The sequence below is a fragment of the Aspergillus wentii genome (assembly GCF_001890725.1).
Source record: "Aspergillus wentii DTO 134E9 unplaced genomic scaffold ASPWEscaffold_7, whole genome shotgun sequence".
Lineage (NCBI taxonomy): Eukaryota > Fungi > Ascomycota > Eurotiomycetes > Eurotiales > Aspergillaceae > Aspergillus > Aspergillus wentii.
Window position 1 is genome coordinate 427,223 of NW_024467838.1, and position 19,830 is coordinate 447,052.

The 19,830-nt window shown below is 48.8% G+C and overlaps 6 protein-coding genes across 6 annotated transcripts; 2 read left to right on the forward strand and 4 right to left on the reverse strand.

The window, feature by feature from the left end:
• Positions 1–1,632: 1,632 nt before the first annotated feature.
• Positions 1,633–4,392, reverse strand: ASPWEDRAFT_43807 (putative beta-N-acetylglucosaminidase; the record flags this gene model as incomplete). Its single annotated transcript, XM_040836112.1, has 1 exon — positions 1,633–4,392. A coding segment is annotated over exon 1 (2,404 nt), but the record flags the coding sequence as incomplete, so codon positions are not given.
• Positions 4,393–6,007: 1,615 nt separating this feature from the next.
• Positions 6,008–7,543, forward strand: ASPWEDRAFT_43810 (putative glucosamine-6-phosphate deaminase). The gene is made up of 4 exons (XM_040836113.1): positions 6,008–6,144; positions 6,221–6,282; positions 6,348–6,496; positions 6,551–7,543. Coding segments are annotated over exons 1-4 (1,068 nt in total). The 5' UTR covers positions 6,008–6,142; the 3' UTR covers positions 7,406–7,543.
• A 336-nt stretch (positions 7,544–7,879) lies between these two features.
• ASPWEDRAFT_117870 (uncharacterized protein) lies at positions 7,880–9,443 on the reverse strand (the record flags this gene model as incomplete). Its single annotated transcript, XM_040828776.1, has 2 exons — positions 7,880–8,894; positions 8,959–9,443. 2 exons carry the CDS (start codon positions 9,441–9,443, stop codon positions 7,880–7,882), a joined length of 1,500 nt encoding a protein of 499 aa, XP_040685493.1.
• A 1,163-nt stretch (positions 9,444–10,606) lies between these two features.
• ASPWEDRAFT_160822 (GMC family oxidoreductase) lies at positions 10,607–12,849 on the forward strand. Its single transcript, XM_040829803.1, has 2 exons — positions 10,607–11,063; positions 11,122–12,849. Exons 1-2 carry the CDS (start codon positions 10,808–10,810, stop codon positions 12,501–12,503), a joined length of 1,638 nt encoding a protein of 545 aa, XP_040685494.1. The 5' UTR covers positions 10,607–10,807; the 3' UTR covers positions 12,504–12,849.
• ASPWEDRAFT_745239 (uncharacterized protein) lies at positions 12,733–15,913 on the reverse strand (the record flags this gene model as incomplete). The annotated part of the gene is made up of 8 exons (XM_040839486.1): positions 12,733–13,452; positions 13,512–13,714; positions 13,775–14,078; positions 14,135–14,563; positions 14,619–15,044; positions 15,155–15,423; positions 15,484–15,623; positions 15,688–15,913. 8 exons carry the CDS (start codon positions 15,911–15,913, stop codon positions 12,963–12,965), a joined length of 2,487 nt encoding a protein of 828 aa, XP_040685495.1. The 3' UTR covers positions 12,733–12,962.
• A 1,458-nt stretch (positions 15,914–17,371) lies between these two features.
• Positions 17,372–18,742, reverse strand: ASPWEDRAFT_30792 (N-acetylglucosamine-6-phosphate deacetylase; the record flags this gene model as incomplete). The annotated part of the gene is made up of 2 exons (XM_040833465.1): positions 17,372–18,322; positions 18,371–18,742. 2 exons carry the CDS (start codon positions 18,740–18,742, stop codon positions 17,372–17,374), a joined length of 1,323 nt encoding a protein of 440 aa, XP_040685496.1.
• Between the last annotated feature and the right edge of the window lie 1,088 nt (positions 18,743–19,830).

Sequence of the window (19,830 nt, forward strand, 5' to 3'; positions counted from 1 at the left end):
CTACCTGTTTGGGTTATTCAAGCAGTCAGCCCGCCAGGGCTGATCCAGAAAGGCTGCGAACAAAGCACCCAATGCAGTATCTACCGATTTCCTGTCTCTTTTGTCTTGTCTTGTCCATGATTACATATAGACAATATTCTTATATTGGAGAGAAGGAAATCTTTCCGCATGCAATCATACCTCGACCAATCATGAGCCTCGGTTGGGGAGGGATCCTCATCCGATCCATGTCTCCATCGCTGACTGGACCAGGATGATCACCATGGCCCCATCTGACATGCAGCCGCTTTAATTTCCAAACCACCCATCCGTCTTGCTCTTGGCTGTCCAACCAGCAGAAAACAGCTCACCTCATCCTCCTGCGCTCTGATTGGTGCCAAAGCTTTGCCAGTGCCTGGCTTTGACTTTGTGGTTCCACCACTGAGAATGGCCGGTGCGAGGGCTAGTCTGGTCGTTCTTGCCTGTCTCAACGGATGCAGAACCGGCCTTACTGGACTAGCCGGGCCTACGGCCAACTTTACTTATTCTCGCTCCTTGGGGGCCAAGAGCGGCGATTGGCTGGCGCCAGCATGTCTCAAACTCAGATCAGCCACTACAGGAGGACAATAATATCGACAATTGAGATACTGGCTGGCCTTCTAGAACCACCACGGGGGTTTTCCCTTTTCCCTGCCCTGGGATCTTCATCGCAGCCGCTTCAGGGCGTTGATGGTGAAACCACAAGTGTAACTCTGCGTATAGTAGTTATCGTACCGGAATCACAAGCAAAAAAAGTCCTGTCTGTGGAACAATCTCCATCTATCCATCTATACAAGTAGATAAGGTTGGTATCATGTGAATATAGTACCATCATCCAGATAACGTTAGATCATCCGGTCCGATCCTATACAGAATAGTCAGGTCGAACCAGAACTAGCCTACTGTCTGATACAAATTATCACCACCAAAGCCAATCTTTCAATATCATTGCTTTTTGTTAAAAAAAAAAAAAAAAAAAAAAAAAACAGCATCCATACCAAGTTATCAAATCACCTTTTTAGTCGTTCTGCAACCGCTCTTCTCCACAATGTATATTAATTAATTCTCCGCCCTGAACGGGCCCAATTTGGCCTCCGATCTCCGAAAACAGTTTTCTCTCTATGAACCTCTCTCTCGCTCGGTCTCGACTCTAATCCAAGACTACCTAAACGGTTTGTCAATCAATTAATCAATTTTGTACTCTCTCTCCCTCTCCCCATGGATCATTTCAAGCAGATCCGCGTCTACCTTACGCTTCAAGACCTTCAAATCTTTGTGCCTTGTTCATCTCGGAAAATCCAGTGCAAATCATTGGCCATGGCCTCGTATTCTCATGCCCCATTCCCCCATCCTTAATATCATCACCCACCCCGGTCAATAATCGGAGAATAACAGAGAAAGAAAAAAAAAAAAAAAAAAAAAAGAAGAGAGGAGAAAAGACACTCGATCTACTGCACTAAATGAAAATGTCTGCCCGTTTTGAACCCAGAAGATCAAATACACAAGTGGATATCATATGCCATGCCAAAAGAAGAAGAATTAAAAAAAAAAAAAAAGGAGAGAGAAAAGAAAAACCATTTCTAGGACGAGGACATCATGGTCCAGCTCGCTGCATCGCAGTTGACTTCTTCAAAGCTGTGCAGCATACTAAATCCCATCCCTGACAAACAATCAAAGTTGCTGTCGCCATCAACCTGTTTCCGTTAGATCATAGGCCAAACTATCAAGGAATACAGATAGACACTCACACAATCCAAAACAACCGCCTCTGCTCCCTGCTTGCGGATTTGTTTGATCCCCAGTACTATCAACCCCTGCATCACGGTGGCGTACTCGCCCACCGACGGTGAAATCACCGGCGATGAGATGCCCCCCGTTATTACGCCCTGCGTGGCCTTGAGTGCAGGCATGTTTTGTGCCAAGCTCGCCCGCCCGTTGTAGATCACCACACTGCCCAGCACCGCTCCATCTCCGGGTCGTTTCGCGCGGATAATCCCACAGTCCGGCGCTCCTCCTAGCGCCACCTTGTAAATTTCCATCACTCCCTGGCGCGAATTGGTTTTGATGTGATCGAGGATCGTGTTCGCATAATCCCACCCGTACACGAGATCATATGCCACTTCGGCATTCTGCAGCCCATATACTAGTCGGTCCGGCGGCGTCCACGTCGACACGTTGCGCAGCACAACGCTGCAAACCGGCCGGGAAAGCGCCGTGTTCCATCCCAGATTGGCAAACCACTGTCGCAGCCTTTTCCGCTCAACCGGGTTGGCGGCGGGGATTCCTAGGTAGATGCCGGGCAGGCGGGATCCTAGCTGGAACCGTCTGATTCCTTTCCGCTGCAGAAGCGTGCGAATAGCGCGGTTATGTAAAGAATTCCCTATTGATAGTTTGCGCCGAGACGGATCCACTATCAACGACCCAATGACTCCCGTTCCTGTGGACCGGAAGAAGTACGTCGAGCAGAAGCCGTACAGTGCACGGGTGCTGCTGTTTCGCACTACAAAGTGTGCCTCGTCGATCCCCCCTCTTCCAAGGAGAAAGCTGCTGCATGTCACGCCCAAGAGCTCGGAATGTTGCCCCTGGGGGCTGTCTGCCCTGACTGCATCCAGCAAAGCATCTAAACCACCTCCATCTCTCTCCTCGTTCCAATTCTCCACGAGCCAGTGTTGTCGTGCCTGATGAATTTTCTGGCTACGGTTTATAGACCCGGGCAGTGACCCCATCGGAGTCAATTCTCCGTAGAGAATTTTGACTAGGGCTTGGAGAGCGGTCTCGGTGAAATCGTACGTGCAGACATATGTTCCGATCGATGGGTCCATGGCAAAATCATACGGCGAACTGGCTGCGACCACAATCATCGGTTTCTCCCTAGGTTCACCGGCCGGCGAACATTGCGACTTGCATATCATGGACACGTGTTTGGCGAAGCCATGCTGGTATAGGTTCCTATTCGCATCGGCGGTGACGACAATGACTGCGCTGGCTCGCGCTATAAGATTCTCATGGACTGGACGGACACCGTTGGAGGTGTAGGAGGTGTGCAATACACGGCCGCTCCTTTGACGGGAGAGAGACCTTCCCAATTCCTTGAAGACACTCTCACCACTGAGGACCGAGGCTGTTCGATCCAATGCCATCGGATCAAGGGACAAGGCCAGATTCTCAGTCAACGAGTGAGACACTGCCGAAGCAGGCAGAGGCTTCACCAATGGGGTGAGAAGCAAGAGTTCCTCGTGTGCTTCAAGAATGTTGGCCAAGGGCAGCAAATTTTGGTTATCCCGCACCACAGAGATGGAGCTATTGTATGCTCTTGTGGAGAGGCTCGTATGTGTCGGTTGCATCTGTATAAGTGAAGTGAGTCCTGGTGGGTTCAAAGCCTGCTCCCAAGAAGTGCATTTGGCCTTCATCCTCAATACTCGACGCAAGGATTGTTCTATTCGTCCTCGGCCAATAATGCCATTTTCTACTCCGAGTTTCAATCCGTTAATGGCTTCCTGCTGCACGGGGAACGACCTGCACAACAGTATGATATCGCAGCCTGCATTTTTGGCCATAACTGTCCCACCGCCAACGCCGATGTTATGAGTCAGAGCTTCCATTTCCAAGCACTCTGAGACAACTACACCATTGAATTTCATGTCCTTACGCAGCAGATCATCAACTACCTGCTCACTCAGACAAGCATGCATCACATTGACTCCTGCGGAAGACATGGAAACACCCCCAACCATCATGGAGTCCAAGCCATGGTTGATAGCGTTGCGGAATGGAACAAGTGCAGTCAGACTTAGCTGTTCTAATGATTCGGTAATGATAGGAACGTCGGTTTGGGACCCTAGAAACTCCAGATTGCCGTAAGATGGAAAGTGCTTGCCACATGTCACGAGACCCGCTTCCTGGTAGCCTTTCATGTATTCAACCCCATACAGCGAAACCTCCTGGGGGTCATCACCCGTGGTACGCACGCCTAGAGGCTGACTCCGCACGTTGGTCAAAACATCTAGAACGGGGCCTAGAATGAAATTGACCCCTACAGCTTTGAGCTCCTGAGCTGTTGCCACAGCCACATCATGAGCCAGGGTCTTCGACCCTGTAGCTGCAATTCCCATGGCACTGGGAAATTGGCGGATATATATTTCATCGTACAGACTGTTTACACCACCATTCTCTTGGTCCAAGGCGATTAGCAGAGGCACCGGATGGCCAGCATCCCGGGCGATGATCTGTAGCTCAAGGACAAGACGACTCGCCTCTTCCGCAGCTGTAGGTACATTAGTGTGCTATTATGTATTGAGATATTATCGATTGATGGGTCATCAATTAACCACAACCGATAGGGAGGGAGATAACACGAATAGAGAGCAAAACGGGATACATTTCAGATTCTTGGCAGACAGCAAAACTGCTCCCAAGTGGTAATTCTCAATAAGTGAGCGAATTTGAGGACTGACAGTGGTTCCATCAAAGCCCATCATAAAGAGCTGGCCCATCTGCCTGTCGAGATATCAGCGCTCATCCCGTTCAACATCATCGGAATACAAGGGAAAAGCAACGGCAAGGAAAGGAAATTAAATAATAGAGGGGGGAAAGCCAAGACATTCTAGTCCTACATACCTATCTAAATCCTCCCAGCCAGGGGGCAGCATGTCCTCTTTCGGGGCCATGATGGCCCTTGATGAGGAATGCCAGTGCAGAGCCTAACGGAACAGGGTGACACCCCCCACCAGCCCACGAACGATTTTAGGAGCTTAAAGGAGGGAAGTGGAGGGGCAGGAAGTGAGGAATCAGAAATAAAACAAAATAAATAAATAAATAAATAAATAAAGACGAAGACGACGAAGAGTTTGAACACAATGTTGACCAGAAGAGGGACTCCCGAAGCAACAGTGGTTGATTCAAGCTATCTGAGGCTAAGCTCCCAGGAACAGCTTTGCTGGAATGATAAGCTAGCAATGCAACCAGCGAATGAGCGTCAATAGCGTCAATGAGGGGAAGCTGAAAACAACAATCATTAGGTCCGATACGGTAGCAATAGGAGGGGGAAAATTGGATAACGGAGGAAGGAGGGGGAGAGGAACAGATGAAGTTGTCACTGTTACAGCTGCCTGTAATCGCTGGATAAATCAAGTCGTCCACTCTGTCTGCTGGTACCGACGGAAGAAGCGCTAGGGAAAAGAGTTGGTCACGTGGCAGTGTTTCAATACTGTATTTAGGTAATATACTGGTAATAGCAATTCACGGCTGTTTCAGCATCCTGACCGTATCGTAGCCGTATCCGTACCGATACCATACCAAAATACCACGCCACGGCAGCGTTGCACTGTTTCCCCAGGTTGTCCAATTCTGCCGAATGCAACGGCGGAGCTCATCTTGGAAACCGCCTGCCAAACTATCCCAACTCTCTTCTCTTCTGGAGGGGGGTATGACACCTCTTTGTGCAACATCAGATTGGTCTCCCAGCGGATGGAACCTTTGGCCCAGCATGACATCTGCTAGGTATGCATGCAGACAATGCTCACTTACGTCGTCTTGCCTCCTGTCTGCTTTGATTGGCAGCTTCTATGCCTAAACTACAGAAGGGGGTTGCGTCATTTCCAGTATCTCAACCACGGGTCTTGTTAGATTTATGGTGCTGGATAGCATCAGATGGAGCATTTGGCCACCGTCAAGGGCAAAAAGAACAATGTGACTGCGAATCCATTGTTCTTATCCCATTCCTGGCCCCTGAACCGGTAAAAAGCGTCCAACCCAGCACGAAAAGCATAGGCCATACTACCAGATTGGGCAGGGGACGATGATGTAGAGATGAAGATCACAGTCCTGACCACTGCTGCCAGTATCACCCTGTCACACTCTCCACAGGCGGCCTAGAACGGTTGTGAGGTTGAATTGTAACAGACCCATGGATGATGGGGCTATCGGTCGCTTTGATCTTAACCTGAGCATTTCTTCTTCATGGAACCTTGAAAACGTCTTTCTTTCCCATCCACACTCCTACTCCTCAGACCAAACTTCTTTAAATCTTTTCTCCATCTCCCGCCTGCGTACCTTCCTGATCTATCTGTCGCTTATCAGTTCCTATCAAGCTTCTTCAAGTGACGTAGCTTCGCTGACTGGCATCATGTACGCTGCACCTCTTCCCAGGATTCTGATGCAGCCCCAATAGAAACAAGCTAATTACTTTTACCTTGATCTATAGGAGAGTGATTATCAGAGAGAATCCTCGAGAGGTGTCCGAGTACATCGCTGACTATATTATCAGTATGTTTCAGTCCGATCGTCAGCCCAGCAAAGCCTAGCTCTTCTAACAAAGTCTCTGAATGCAGGCCGTATCAAGTCGTTCAGACCGACCGAAGACCAGCCTTTTGTGCTTGGTCTTCCAACCGGCAGCAGCCCTGAAATTATCTACAAGAATCTTGTCCAGCGCTTTAGGGCTGGCGACATCTCGTTTAAGAATGTTGTGACTTTTAATATGGTAAGATTTGATATGCCCTCTGCCTTCAACAACCAAATCATCTGACCAAGGCAGGACGAGTATGTTGGTCTGCCTCGCGATCACCCCGAGTCATACCATAGCTTCATGTACAAACATTTCTTTTCGCACGTGGACATCCCGCCCCAGAACATTAACATCCTCAACGGAAATGCACATGACCTCGCTGCTGAGTGTGCTTCGTTCGAATCCCGAATCGCTGCCTACGGTGGCATTGAGCTCTTCCTTGGCGGCGTGGGCCCTGATGGACATATCGCGTTCAACGAGCCAGGATCGTCTCTGAGCAGCCAGACTCGGGTTAAGACTTTGGCTTACGACACCATCCTGGCCAACTCTCGATTTTTCGACAATGACATCAACCAGGTGCCACGGATGGCTTTGACGGTGGGCATTCAGACCATCATGGACGCTCGAGAGGTGGTCATAGTGGCTACGGGCCACCATAAGGCGATCGCAGTACAACAGGGTCTCGAGGGCGGTGTCAACCACATGTGCACGCTTTCCTCACTGCAGCTGCACCAGCACCCACTCATTGTGTGTGACCGTGACTCGACCCTCGAGCTCAAGGTCAAGACAGTTCGATACTTCGAATCGATCGAACAGGCTGGGACAGATGCTCGTACCCAAGGTCCACCTCTGGTCTACCGTTCCAAGACATATATGTCGGCGTCCATGGGTATTACACAGCAGCCCAGCCCAGCTACGACGCCGAAGAAAGTGCCTAAGGATCTGCGAATCAACACCGAATTCAATCGGGCGATGGACGATGAAGAATTGACGCCAGACAGCATGTCATCCCGTATGGTCGATTCCGCCATCAGTGGAATTGATACGACTCTAAAGGGCGATTTGATTTTCGATCGAATGGGTGCTCGAGTTGCAACCAACTAAGCCGATACCGATGCGAACACGAGATATATTCACACATACCGCTGGATTAGATTGCACATCTCTGTTTCTGGCGACAAACATATGGAAAAAAAAAAAAAAATACTGAACAGGGCCCAGCGGTTTTTGGTTTTTCAGATTGGCTATTTATATATTATTGGGAGCTTTGTTTGCTATGTTTATGTTAATTCCCTATAGATTTTGTTTTGGATTGCTATGAGCTGGTGTTTTCTCTGTGATGCTTAATATATATTACTCGAAGTTGTTTCATCTCTAAATGCTAGAGTACATAGAAAAAAAAATACTACTAAGATTGATATATTGATTGTCAGGTACTGTTCCGTTACACAGGTACTAAGAAGTTGCCTATCTTAGATTGGTAGTAGCAGGGAAAAGTTAAAGACAATTTTTTTATGTCCATTGAGAAACTATCTAAAAAAAAAAAAAAAAAAAAATCTAAAATCGTAATCATAATCATTATAGCTTGGCAAAGACGGTAACAACAGCACCGCTCATGTCCATCAGGGTGCTCTTGTTCTTCACCCAAGCCTCAATACCCTTCCGCCCGTTCTCAACACCAAGACCGCTGTTCTTCCATCCACCAACGGCCATCTCAGCCGGGCTCTCACCCCAAGTGTTGATCCATGTGATACCTGCCTCGAGCTGGTCGATGATGCGGTGGGCCTGGTTGAGATCCTTGGTGAAGACACCCGCAGCCAGACCCAGCTCAGTAGTGTTGGCGCGTCGCACAGCCTCTTCAACAGTCTCATAGTAGAGGATAGACATGACGGGACCGAAGATCTCCTCCTTGACGATGCGCATGGAATCGGTGCAATCGGTGAAGACGGTTGGGCGGACCCAGAATCCGGCCTCTAGGTCCTTGGGGACCTGCGGTTTACCCAAACCACCGTACAGGAGGGTAGCCTTATCTGTTTCGATACCGTGCTTGATGTAGGAGGTGACCTTTTCATGGTGGATGGCGGAGCTCAGGGGTCCCATGTTTGTAGCTTCATCGAACAAAGGACCTGGGCGAATGTATTGCATCTTTGTGAGAAGGCGCTTTTCGAATGCAACCTTCCAGCTGGCCGGCACAAACACTCGGGTGCCGTTTGTGCACACCTGGCCGGTACTGTAGAAATTGGCCATCATGGCACCATCCACTGCGTTCTCCAAGTCGGCATCTGGGAGAATCAACAACGGGCTCTTGCCACCCAGCTCCATGGTCACGTATTTCATGTTTCCAGCGGCGGAACCGGAGACCTTCATTCCGGTAGACACCTGTCCGGTGAAAGACACCTTGGCGATGGTAGGGTGAGCGGTCAAGTATGCGCCAACATCACCAGCACCGTAGACCACGTTAAAGACACCAGCAGGAAGACCGGCTTCCCTGTAAACTTCGGCGAGGGTCTGGGCGTGGAGAGGGGTGTATTCACTGGGTTTGTAGATCATGGTGTTTCCGGCAGCGAGACAGGGGGCAGACTTCCAAAGGGCACTAGAAATTTACAGTCAGCCAAGTGGACAAGACAATTAGAAACATAAATAGAAAGGGAACATACATTTGAATGGGATAGTTCCATGCGCCGATTCCTGCGCACACTCCGAGAGGTGCCTTTTTGGTATAAACGAGGGCATCTTCTCTCAATTGGGTTGTCTCGCCATTGAGACCACCACCGCCAACGAGGTTGGCATAGTATTCCAGGGTATCGGCGCCTGTGAAAACATCGACAGTGCTGGTTTCTGTGTAGGCCTTGCCGGAGTCGAGGGTTTCAATGCGGGCGATCTCATCGTTCTTCTCACGGAGAAGAGCGGCGGCTTTCTGAAGGATGCGGGCACGGGCGACAGGCGGGGTTTGGGACCACGAGGGGAAAGCACGGTCAGCAGCAGCGATAGCAGAGTCTATATCAGAATGCGAGGCGACATGGATCTCGGCCAGCGGAGTCGCATTGGAGGGGTCGATGGTGGTGAAGGTTTTGCCGGACGTGGCGGGCTGAACCTGGCCATCGTAGTAGAGTTGGCGGGGAGGGTGAGGGAGAGTCGACATGGTTTATGATATGGGAAGAACAAAAGATCAAAATGGATTTCTTTTTATTGAATAATGCAGGCCAATAACACTGCAGAAATATATACAAAACAAGATCACAAGAGGAAAATTATTGTTTCGATACAAATTGTGACGCCGAGGGAAAACGCCTTTTGCCGCCACGCGGCACGTGACCTGGATGGAGCTATCGTTCTACAAGGCAAATTCTCCGCATCAATTGATCATCATTTGCCGCAGAAAGAGGTGGAATTTTTCTCTTGAAACGGAATTTATGTTTTATGGACTCTAGCAAGTTATACATAAATCAAATGCTCGTGCAACCGGAAAATGACCGTCGACCGCTAACCGAGATCATGCTCCAGATCCTGCCATATTATCCTGATTGGAGCCGGATTCAAGGCCGAAAAATGGCAAATCGTATGATCCCGTCTGATAGTCATAAAAAAATAGCATTGACAGCCGGTCCATTGGTCTTATCTTGTTACCGTAGTGACTATGTATGTATTGCGACCACTATGTTTCACGATATCGAAAAACTTGACCGCCGAAACCCCACAAGTTTTGCTGTATGCAGGAGGGTGATCCGCCAAGCCTCGAAGAATGCGTGGCTGGTCATGTGCATCAGCACTAGGCGATAGCGATAGCCTCTATCGAAGATAACGCTATCAATTTCTCCAGATTTCTACCGAATCCAGGCATGATTGTCGCCCCGCTGTCCTTCTAGTTCTTTTGCGTTCAACACCTGAAGCAGGCAATTTTTTCCCGGAATGTTCCCGAATCACTACGCTAGCCACAAGTGGCTTAGTGGTGGTGAGAGCTTGATTCTTGATCGTGCTAGCGCTGCCCGACTGGGCTTAGCGTGATATAGTTTGGAAGTGACGTAATCCCAGTGCAGAATGGCCAATGTCAGCGCCATCGACAGTCCGAAGGGAGTGAAGCTATATGAGGGCACAATCAATACACGCCTATCAGAGTATCCTCTCGGTCTTCCTAGCCTCTAATTCCAGTTGGATCTGAATCGAATCCGACGAGATTCGCCCAAACCCATTACAATTATCTAATCCGACCCCACTCCGGGCCCGTTGAATTGGCTCGTGCACCACTTTTCTCATGCACGCCCTAATCCTCTTTGGTTGAAAAAAAAAAGGTGAGAAAATAAGTGAAGACAGACAAAAAACGATCGAAAAAAAGAAAAAAAAAAAAAGACGGCCGAACGGCGAACGTACGATCCTTTGCTTTGGCCGGTATCACCGCAGCTTATCTCGTGCACTGATTTTAAACCGCCTTTTCGCTCTCCCTTTTCTTTCCTCTTCCTCTTTTCTCTCTCTATCAATCCATCTCTTTCCCTCCTCATCTCATTCAACATGGCTCCCGTTACTACCACCAACGAGTTTCCCGCCAGCGATGTCAACAACTACGACTATGTGATCGTAGGAGGTGGTACCGCTGGCTGTGTTATTGCCAGTCGGTTGGCCGAATACTTGCCCAACAAGCGTATCCTTGTCATCGAAGGTGGTCCCAGTGACTTTATGGATGACCGTGTTCTGAACCTCCGCGAATGGCTCAACTTGCTGGGAGGCGAGTTGGACTACGACTACCCTACTACCGAACAGCCCATGGGTATGTTTTTTTACAATTGAAAATAACTTGCTGTGGGCGATTATTGACTCCTTCACAGGAAACAGCCATATCCGACACTCGCGTGCTAAGGTCCTTGGTGGTTGCTCGAGCCATAACACCCTCATTTCGTTCCGTCCCTTCGAATATGACTGCAAGAGATGGGAGGCCCTTGGTTGCCAGGGCTGGTCCTTTGAGACCTTTACCCGCGTCTTGGATAACCTTCGCAACACTGTTCAGCCCGTCCACAGCCGCCACCGCAACCAGCTGTGCAAGGACTGGATTGAGTCGTGCTCGACCGCTATGGACATCCCCATCATCCCCGACTTCAACAAGGAGATCCGCTCCAAGGGTGAGCTGACCGAGGGTGTCGGCTTCTTCTCCGTTTCCTACAACCCCGACGATGGCCGTCGCAGCAGTGCTAGTGTGGCTTACATTCATCCTATTCTGCGTGGCGAGGAGAAGCGTCCCAACCTGACAATTCTCACCAACGCCTGGGTGTCTCGCGTTAACGTCGAGGGTGACGCTGTCACCGGTGTGGATGTGAAGCTTCAGTCTGGTGTTCAGCACACCCTGCGGGCCAAAAAGGAGACCATCCTGTGTGCTGGTGCCGTCGACACCCCGAGACTGATGATGCTCTCCGGTCTGGGGCCGCGCGAGCAGCTCTCCTCACTGGGAATCAACGTGGTCAAGGACCTGCCCGGTGTTGGTGAGAACCTGATCGACCACCCCGAGAGTATCATCCTCTGGGAGCTCAACTACCCCGTGCCTCCCAACCAGACCACCATGGACTCAGATGCTGGCATTTTCCTGCGCCGCGAGCTTCCAAACGCTGCTGGCTCTGACGGCCGGGCCGCCGATGTCATGATGCACTGCTACCAGATTCCCTTTTGTCTCAACACTACCCGTCTGGGATACGACGAGCCCAAGGACGCTTTCTGCATGACCCCCAACATTCCCCGCCCCCGTTCCCGTGGCCGCCTCTACTTGACCTCCGCCGACCCCTCCGTGAAGCCCGCTTTGGACTTCCGCTACTTCACCGACCCGGAGGGCTACGACGCCGCCACCATTGTGGCTGGTTTCAAGGCTGCTCGCCAGATTGCCCAGAAGGCACCTTTCAAGGACTGGATCAAGCGCGAAGTCGCTCCCGGTCCCAAGGTGCAGACCGACAAAGAGCTGTCCGAGTACGGCCGTCGCGTCGCCCACACCGTGTACCACCCTGCTGGAACTACCAAGATGGGAGACGTCAAGCGCGACCCTATGGCGGTTGTGGACCCCCAGCTGAAGATCCGCGGATTGAAGAACGTTCGTATTGCGGACGCTGGTGTCTTCCCCGAAATGCCCAGTATCAACCCCATGTTGACCGTTCTGTCCATTGGAGAGCGTGCTGCTGAGTTGATTGCCGAGGAGGCTGGATGGAAGCGCGAGCAGCCCCGTCTGTAAGCCTTTTCCTTTTTGGGTGGGCACAGAAGAAAAAGGTTGAAGCTTTTTTTTTTTCCTTTTCTACTAACAGCATCGACGGGAATTACTCGTGACGATGTATCTCAGATGATGTATGCATTACGCCTATGGTTTTAAATAGCGTCTTTGGTACGGAAATCAACATCCAGCAGAGCTACAAAGTTGGATTGGGCCAGCGTGGAGTTGATACGGATCAAATCTTTTGGTGGGATTTTTTATTTATTTGCCGTGTACAGGATATTGGCATTTTGTTCGCATTTAGCGCCCAGGATACAAAGAAGATAGGTGTGGACTATACATATATACCAGATTTTTGTACAAATGAACCTCAAAATCAATGCTGTATATTCAGTTTCATCAATAAACAACTATTCTGGTTATTATAAATTATGAAAAGCACGAACCTGCACTCTGATATAAAGAAGAAGCCAAAAAGGCAGCCTAGTGATAGAACAATTCCCTCATAGATGAGTAGACCTTGACGGTCAAATCCTTAGACCAAACCGGGTTCTGACCCTTATTCACACTGTAAGTAATAGTCTTGGCCTTCTTATCCTTCGCTCTCTTCTGGAACCAGGTGACGTGAATCCAGTCAATAAAGATTTCATAACCATCGCCTTGGTCATGCACCAGGATCGTAGGCTTAGCAGACCGGAATCGGTTATTGAGCGAGACACGCTCCTCCTTGCCCCATTGGTTGTTGAGCAATGTATTGAAGATAATCTCGCCCTCGGCACGGCGAACAGACATGAGGAAGACGATATTCTGGTCCGCATCGGAGAAGTAGAATTGGGTGTTGTCGACGGTGTCGGTCTTGATCTTGTTGAGGTCAACTTTGGAGGAATCGATGAGGACGACGCTGTCGGCGACAACTTCGTTCTTGAAAGCCAAGGTCTGACCGATTGAGAGGTTGCCCTTGAGAATTTCAGGACTGTTTGTTTGATATTAGTATGTCATTTTATACGTGTCACAAAAGGGTTGTGTACTTACATAGGAACAGGAGGTTGCGTCACTGGCTGCTTATGAGCTGGGTTTAGAGCGCCATCAGCTCCACCACTGATGGATGGTTCTGGCTTGAAGTTCTTGTAGGCTGGAGCTTTGGTGGGGTCGTCAAAGTTGGTAGCATCGTTGGTGCTGCCAATGATCTGAGGGTCGACCTTCTTTACGTCGTAACTAGGCGCGATTTTACCATGCTGGTGGAGATTACCAGAGTCAGCAACAGTTTCAAGAACAATAAAAAAGGTCGCAGTTACCCTTATGACTCTCCAGTATGCAGAATCCAGCAAGTACTTCATAACATCGGACTTCTTCAGCGATTCCAATTTCTTCCCTTGCTTGAGTAGTTTGATCAACACAGGTGTGACCGAGATGTACGCAGTGGCCCAGGGATTGTTTGTCTGGTCCTTCTTGCAGTTCTCACAGTTATCTTTGCCATTTACCGTTGGCCTTTGGCTGAAGTTGAACACTTCAGCAATAACGGGGTCTGTTTTTGTATTCGGGGTTTCGTCCTGTGAGAGGTACAATTTAATCCAGAAAGGATCTCCCCCAAAGGCATACCTATCGGGTGTTAACAAGTCCAGACGGATGGTTGAGCACCATATATATGAACTCACTTTCTGTATCTGATGCTGAACGCATAATCAACAGACTTGATGCCTCCGTCAACAAGTTCGGTACCTGGGAGTTCACCATTAGCGCCGAGGAGAAGATCTCTTGACTCTCCATATAGACTATTGATCTGCTGTCGGACATCTTTGATGAACGCCTCCTGGCTAAAGTTGTTGCCAACATTGTACTTCGCCAACCATGTTTGCAGTTCTGGATACGTATAGCCCAAGTCGTAGGTCCAGCGGACATCATTCGCGTTCAAATATGCGCCGGTGGCATCCTTACGGAAGGGTCTCAGGGGGGTAGTTGGGCTGATTTCAGTCCCAACAGGGAGTCCGATAATGTCCTGCGCATCGAATTGGTTCACCCTTCCTTTCGTAAACCACTTGTCGGGATTAAGTGCTTGCCAAAGGGCAAATATGCGGTCAATGTTGCTACATTGCAAATGTCAGCTGCTCCGGTCAATGTCGCCAATGATTAGAAACGTACCAATGATGAAGCCAGAAGAGGGGATCGAAACTGGCCACAGGAATCTGAGCCATATGACCATAGTTATCACCTCCAACCCAACGGTGGATATCATTGTGGATGAACTCGATGTTCAAATTGGTCTCCACTTGATCTGTCGTTTTAGACTCTGTCTCACCGGTTGTAGCAAAACTGGTATACTCCATGGGCACAGTCAGTAGTCGATAAACAGCCTCAGCTGGCTTTCCAAATTTGGCACTATCCTCTGCGTTGTCAAAATTCCAGACTGGAGCTGATAATGCTCGTTCAACCTCGGAATTGTTGACCACACAATGCCTCCAGGCTTCTGTATCCGCGCGGATGGTTTCATTCTGGCCATTTGGGGCACGGATCTTATTGATACCAGCATCCTCATCATCGGGCCAACGGCTGGTTCCGATGCATTTTCTGTACTGCTACCAGTCAGTGCATGGAATAAATACCATCTATAGATAGACCAAACTGACATCAAGTCGGTCCTTTTTAGCCCAAGGATCTAAGATTCCTCGACCAAATACTTGGACATGGGCTCGTTAGTCGGCACTTTGAATTGAAAAAGCGGATTTTCGATTCTTTCTTCACCCGAGAGGTCCGACTTGGGAACCATGATTGTGGGATACTTGGACAGCTGGGGGACTTTCACGGTTCCGGTTGAAGAATTTGGGTTCGCAATGCTCCAGTCCCAGAATGGGAAACGCCAGGAGTCAGCTGCCTCTCGCCATTCCGCTTGCTGGTCTTTGGGGAAACCGGGGATGATCTCGTCGCGCATGATCTCATACAACCGTTGCTAATCGCACTGACTGTAAGCTTTTCCATCAAGTTGACGAGGGTCTTTAATTTTCCTCACTTCATAGAGCGCCAAGTACGGACGATGCCAGGCAGGGAACAAGATGGTGTTGTGCGTGCAGTAACTCTTGCCCTTGATCGATTCGCCCTTCATATCTGCTGCAGTCTCATCCCAGGTGACGTTTGGCTGGCCATGAATACCTTGATAGCTCCATCAGTATTTATTTTACTCTTGTGCTAGAGGAGGTCTCAGGAGGTCTCTTGCCTGCCACTTGGAAATATGACAACTTGTCCCAAGGATCAATCCTTTGGAATCGATACAAAGCCATGACAAACAGATGCACTTGTATCTCGTTGTCTGGATTGCTGCTCCATTGGTCGATATTTTGACGTACGCCAACCTTCTTGTAGGGTCCAACTTTGGGCTCATTCTTGACAGGTATACCCGTGATGAGATAATAAGAACTGCTTGTCCCAGCTTCGGGTGCCATGGTTGTTGATTGGGGCTGGGAAGGGGAGTGATAACGGGATTGGGCTTCAAACTGAGGCTGGAAAACTCTGAAGAATCGGTGCATTGATCCATCTGATTCTCGAGGGTGACCATGAAGGTAATTATACCTCTCCAGCTTTACCATTGTTACTCCGCATGACGTGCAGACACAGAGGGGAAGAAGTCATGGCGTATATTTGCATATCCGCAGGGAAGTCGAACCAAGAGAGCTGCACGACTGATGGGATTCGCCGGGGTCAACAACTCTTGCTAGCTCTCTGCAGATTAACCACTATGGTGAACTACGCACAATGAACATGATTACAGGTAGAATTGCAGATGTAGCTAGCTGAACTGATAGGTGATTCAGGTTAGCCACTTCTTCCCTCTCCAGCGTTCGCTAGCGGTGTTCGTATCAAACGCAAGCTCGATTGACACATCGAGACATCAATTGACTTTGTTAGTGGTGGAATGTGCCTCTCCCTAGGCTCAGAAATTAGCTTTGAGAGGTTCATCACCAACTGAACCAGCGGGGATTATCTGCAGCTCTGGACGCTGGCTTTCGTATCATTTCAAACCGCTCCTATCAGATCCCATTAGAATCCTCAGTCTCTCCAGGGCTGGAGTGCTGACCTTTGATTTAATTCGTTACTCTTTCCGGTCCCTCCGATTGACATTCGACTACAAAAGAAGCAAGGAAGGACGGGAATCCATGCAGATTCAGGCTGTGGGATATTTCTTCAGCTGGACTCGAAACAGCGGCCTGGTGGTGGGAGTCAACTTGTCTGGGTATGTTCATCAGCTCAATGCAAACTAACCTATCATTCAGACTGTCCGTTGATCCGTGTCAATAACATTCAGCCGGGCATTACCCATTATCCCCCCTCTCTAGTGAGGTTCGCGAGGCCAGGACGTGAGGCGTGCGTCGTTGGCGTAGGGAAGAAACGTAAATTTCCCTTTTTCTATTTCTGTTTTATAGTTATAACTATAGCTCCTACCATTCCTAGTAATAAAATTACTGATGCCTTTGGAAACCTAAGAATGTTGCACCTAAAACAACAGTGAAACTAATTTACGACGTAATTTTTCTTTTCTTACTTTACGTTCTATATTTAAATTATATGAATTAAAATATCCTTTAATTAATTTCGCACAGAGACATCCAGTGCTCGGCTTGTTTTGCACTTTTTATCCCCAAGCTGCAGGGATTCTATTTCAGTACTAAAGGTACGGCATAATAATATATTCCGTTCTCTTTCATTCTTGTCTATTATCATATATATCAATATCTATCCTGTAATCTATATAATTGCTCCAAGCAACAAAACCAAGACAGGAAACATGCTAGCATGTCAACCAAGTAACCAAACAATCAGAAGCGAACGTGAATGAACCAGCAATATAAGTATTAAAATGGTATAAGAGCAATAAACTTTCATAGAGTGAATCCATAGATATATCATGGCGTAGGGGTAGAAGCGTTCGCACCGTTGGAAGCAGAGGCCGCAGTGCCTTTCTCCGTATCATGAATTTTTACCCCCAGCTTCCACACCTGATCAATTGTCAAGGTGGGCCCCGAGTAGGGATCGAGGATATCGTCCAGCACAATCAGGTCGGCATCGGCACCGCTCTCCAGTGTCCCCTTGATGCCCTGCAGACCAAGCATGCGGGCCGGGGTTGCAGTAACTGCATTCAGGGCTTCGGCAGTGGAGGCACGTGACCAGCGACGGAAATTGTTGACGCACTCAATGAGGGTGGCAGAACTGCCGGCGATCTTGTCGGAGCCTTCGAGGGTCAAACGCGCGCCAGTTTTGATGATGCGCTCGCCGTTGGTCCATTCGTAGACACCATCGGGAAGCCCGCACAATTTCATCGCATCGGTGACAAGGATAAGTCCATCGGGGTGGGCATTGTAGGCAATCTTGATGGATGTTGCGTGCAGATGAATGCCGTCCGCAATCACGCCGTAAAAAGGCCGACGGCGCTCGCTCTGGCCCATCAGTCCGAAAACACCTGGGTTACGATGGTTAAAGGGTCGCATAGCATTGAAAAGGTGTGTGATCATGGTAGCGCCCTGCTCTGTGGCTGCCAGAGCTTGCTCGTAGGTAGCATCCGAATGCCCAATTGAGTAAACAATACCGCTGTTCGCGAGGGCGGAGATGTTAGCCGTCATGTTGCCCACTTCCGGGGCGGCAGTGATCATCCTGATAGGCTTTGATGCACCCAAGAGATTTTCATTGCCATAGCACTCTACCAAATCTTCGAAGGTGTTGGCGGCCCTGAGAACGTCGGTTTTATGAATGCCATTGCGGCCGGAGCTGATAAATGGACCTTCAACGTGGGCGCCTAGAGATTCAGCACCATCTTCTGGGCGATGATGACCTGCTGATGGTCCCAAGGATGGCAAGACCTAAGACAGTTAGTACCACCGCAGTTCAGTCAGACAAATCATGCATACCTTGTGATAAACCTCCGCGGTCGAGCTCACGAGCGTTGGGAGATATGAGGTGACACCAGTTCGAGCCAGACCCTTGTTGACTAAGCGCAACCCTTCATCATATTCCTCCCGGGAAGGTTGAGGGACGGAGAAATCAAAGCCCTGCGCGCCGTTTAGTTGAACGTCGATAAGACCAGGAGCGAGGATCCGGCCGCCTAAATCGATGACCTCATCGGGCGAAAGGTGCAGGCCATAGAAAGCCTCTTGATCCTTGAGGATCTTTCCGGAGAGAGAGTCAATCCAGAGATCCTGTTCGATGAGTTCCTTGCCCTTCACTATTCGGCAGTTGGTGAATTTGGTGATCCGGGGAGGTGAAGCTGTTTTGCCAGGCATGGCTGTTGATAAGAGATAAGAGCGATAGAGATAGGTAAACAGTAGATAGATAGATAGATAGATAGATATAAATGGGGATGAAAATAAATAAAAAAGTAGAAAGAGGTATGATGTTTTAGATAAGATACAGGATGTCAGACAGACTGATGAAAGTAATGAGTAAATGAGAAAGAGAAAAATAAGAGGAAATATCTGGGAATGAATATAATTGAAAGCAATCCACGAGCAGCTTAGCAACCAGCAGAAAACATGGTCACATCCATCAGATCAGATGTGACGACGACAAGACAAGAAGAAAAAAAGATCTACAAAAGCCCCACGAAGAATATTCTATGGCGTCAAGTATGTTGCTTTGAGCGAAGCAGAAACAAGAAGAGCTGAGAGAATGTGACGTTGAGAGGGGGAGAAGATAAGGCTGCAGCATGACCATGAATGTGACCTGACCGGATAGGGAGACAATGAGCATTGAGATGATGAAAGAAGAGGAGACGACGAAGCAGAGATGATGACATTCAGAAATGTTTCGATCAAGAACGAGTAGAGATTACCCGATTGGGAATGTTACATGACCCGGTGATACATACAGTACGGTATTGTGTTACCAACCCATACCCGAATATTACAGATGTTTACCATACCAGACAGTAATGAAACATCCCTACTTATGTATTGTCGATCACAGGGATTAAAGATTCATAGTAATGCAATATCTCGATCTGAATAACAACATGTTTTCTATTTAGAATCAATAAATACACATATGTATATATCCTCTTCTTTCTCTTCCATCCAAATAATATCAGATCACCATCATCTCATCCCCGCATTCGGCCGTAGAGTTGCAAGCGGAGTCAGCCCGATGTCACCGTCGTGTCTTCGCTTCCTTCCGGCCTTTCTTTTCCCTTCTTTCTCGCTCTCCTGGTTCTTATCGTGATAAAGGAGAAAAAAAAAAAAAAAAAAAGAGGCTGAGTTGCATCGGATGGCTCCATCCATCTTCGCCTTCATCTTCTCTCGTTTCTCTCTCTGCAACATCATCATCTCCCGGTCTGATCTGTCACTGTCTCAATCGCTTCGTCCTCGTGGCTGTC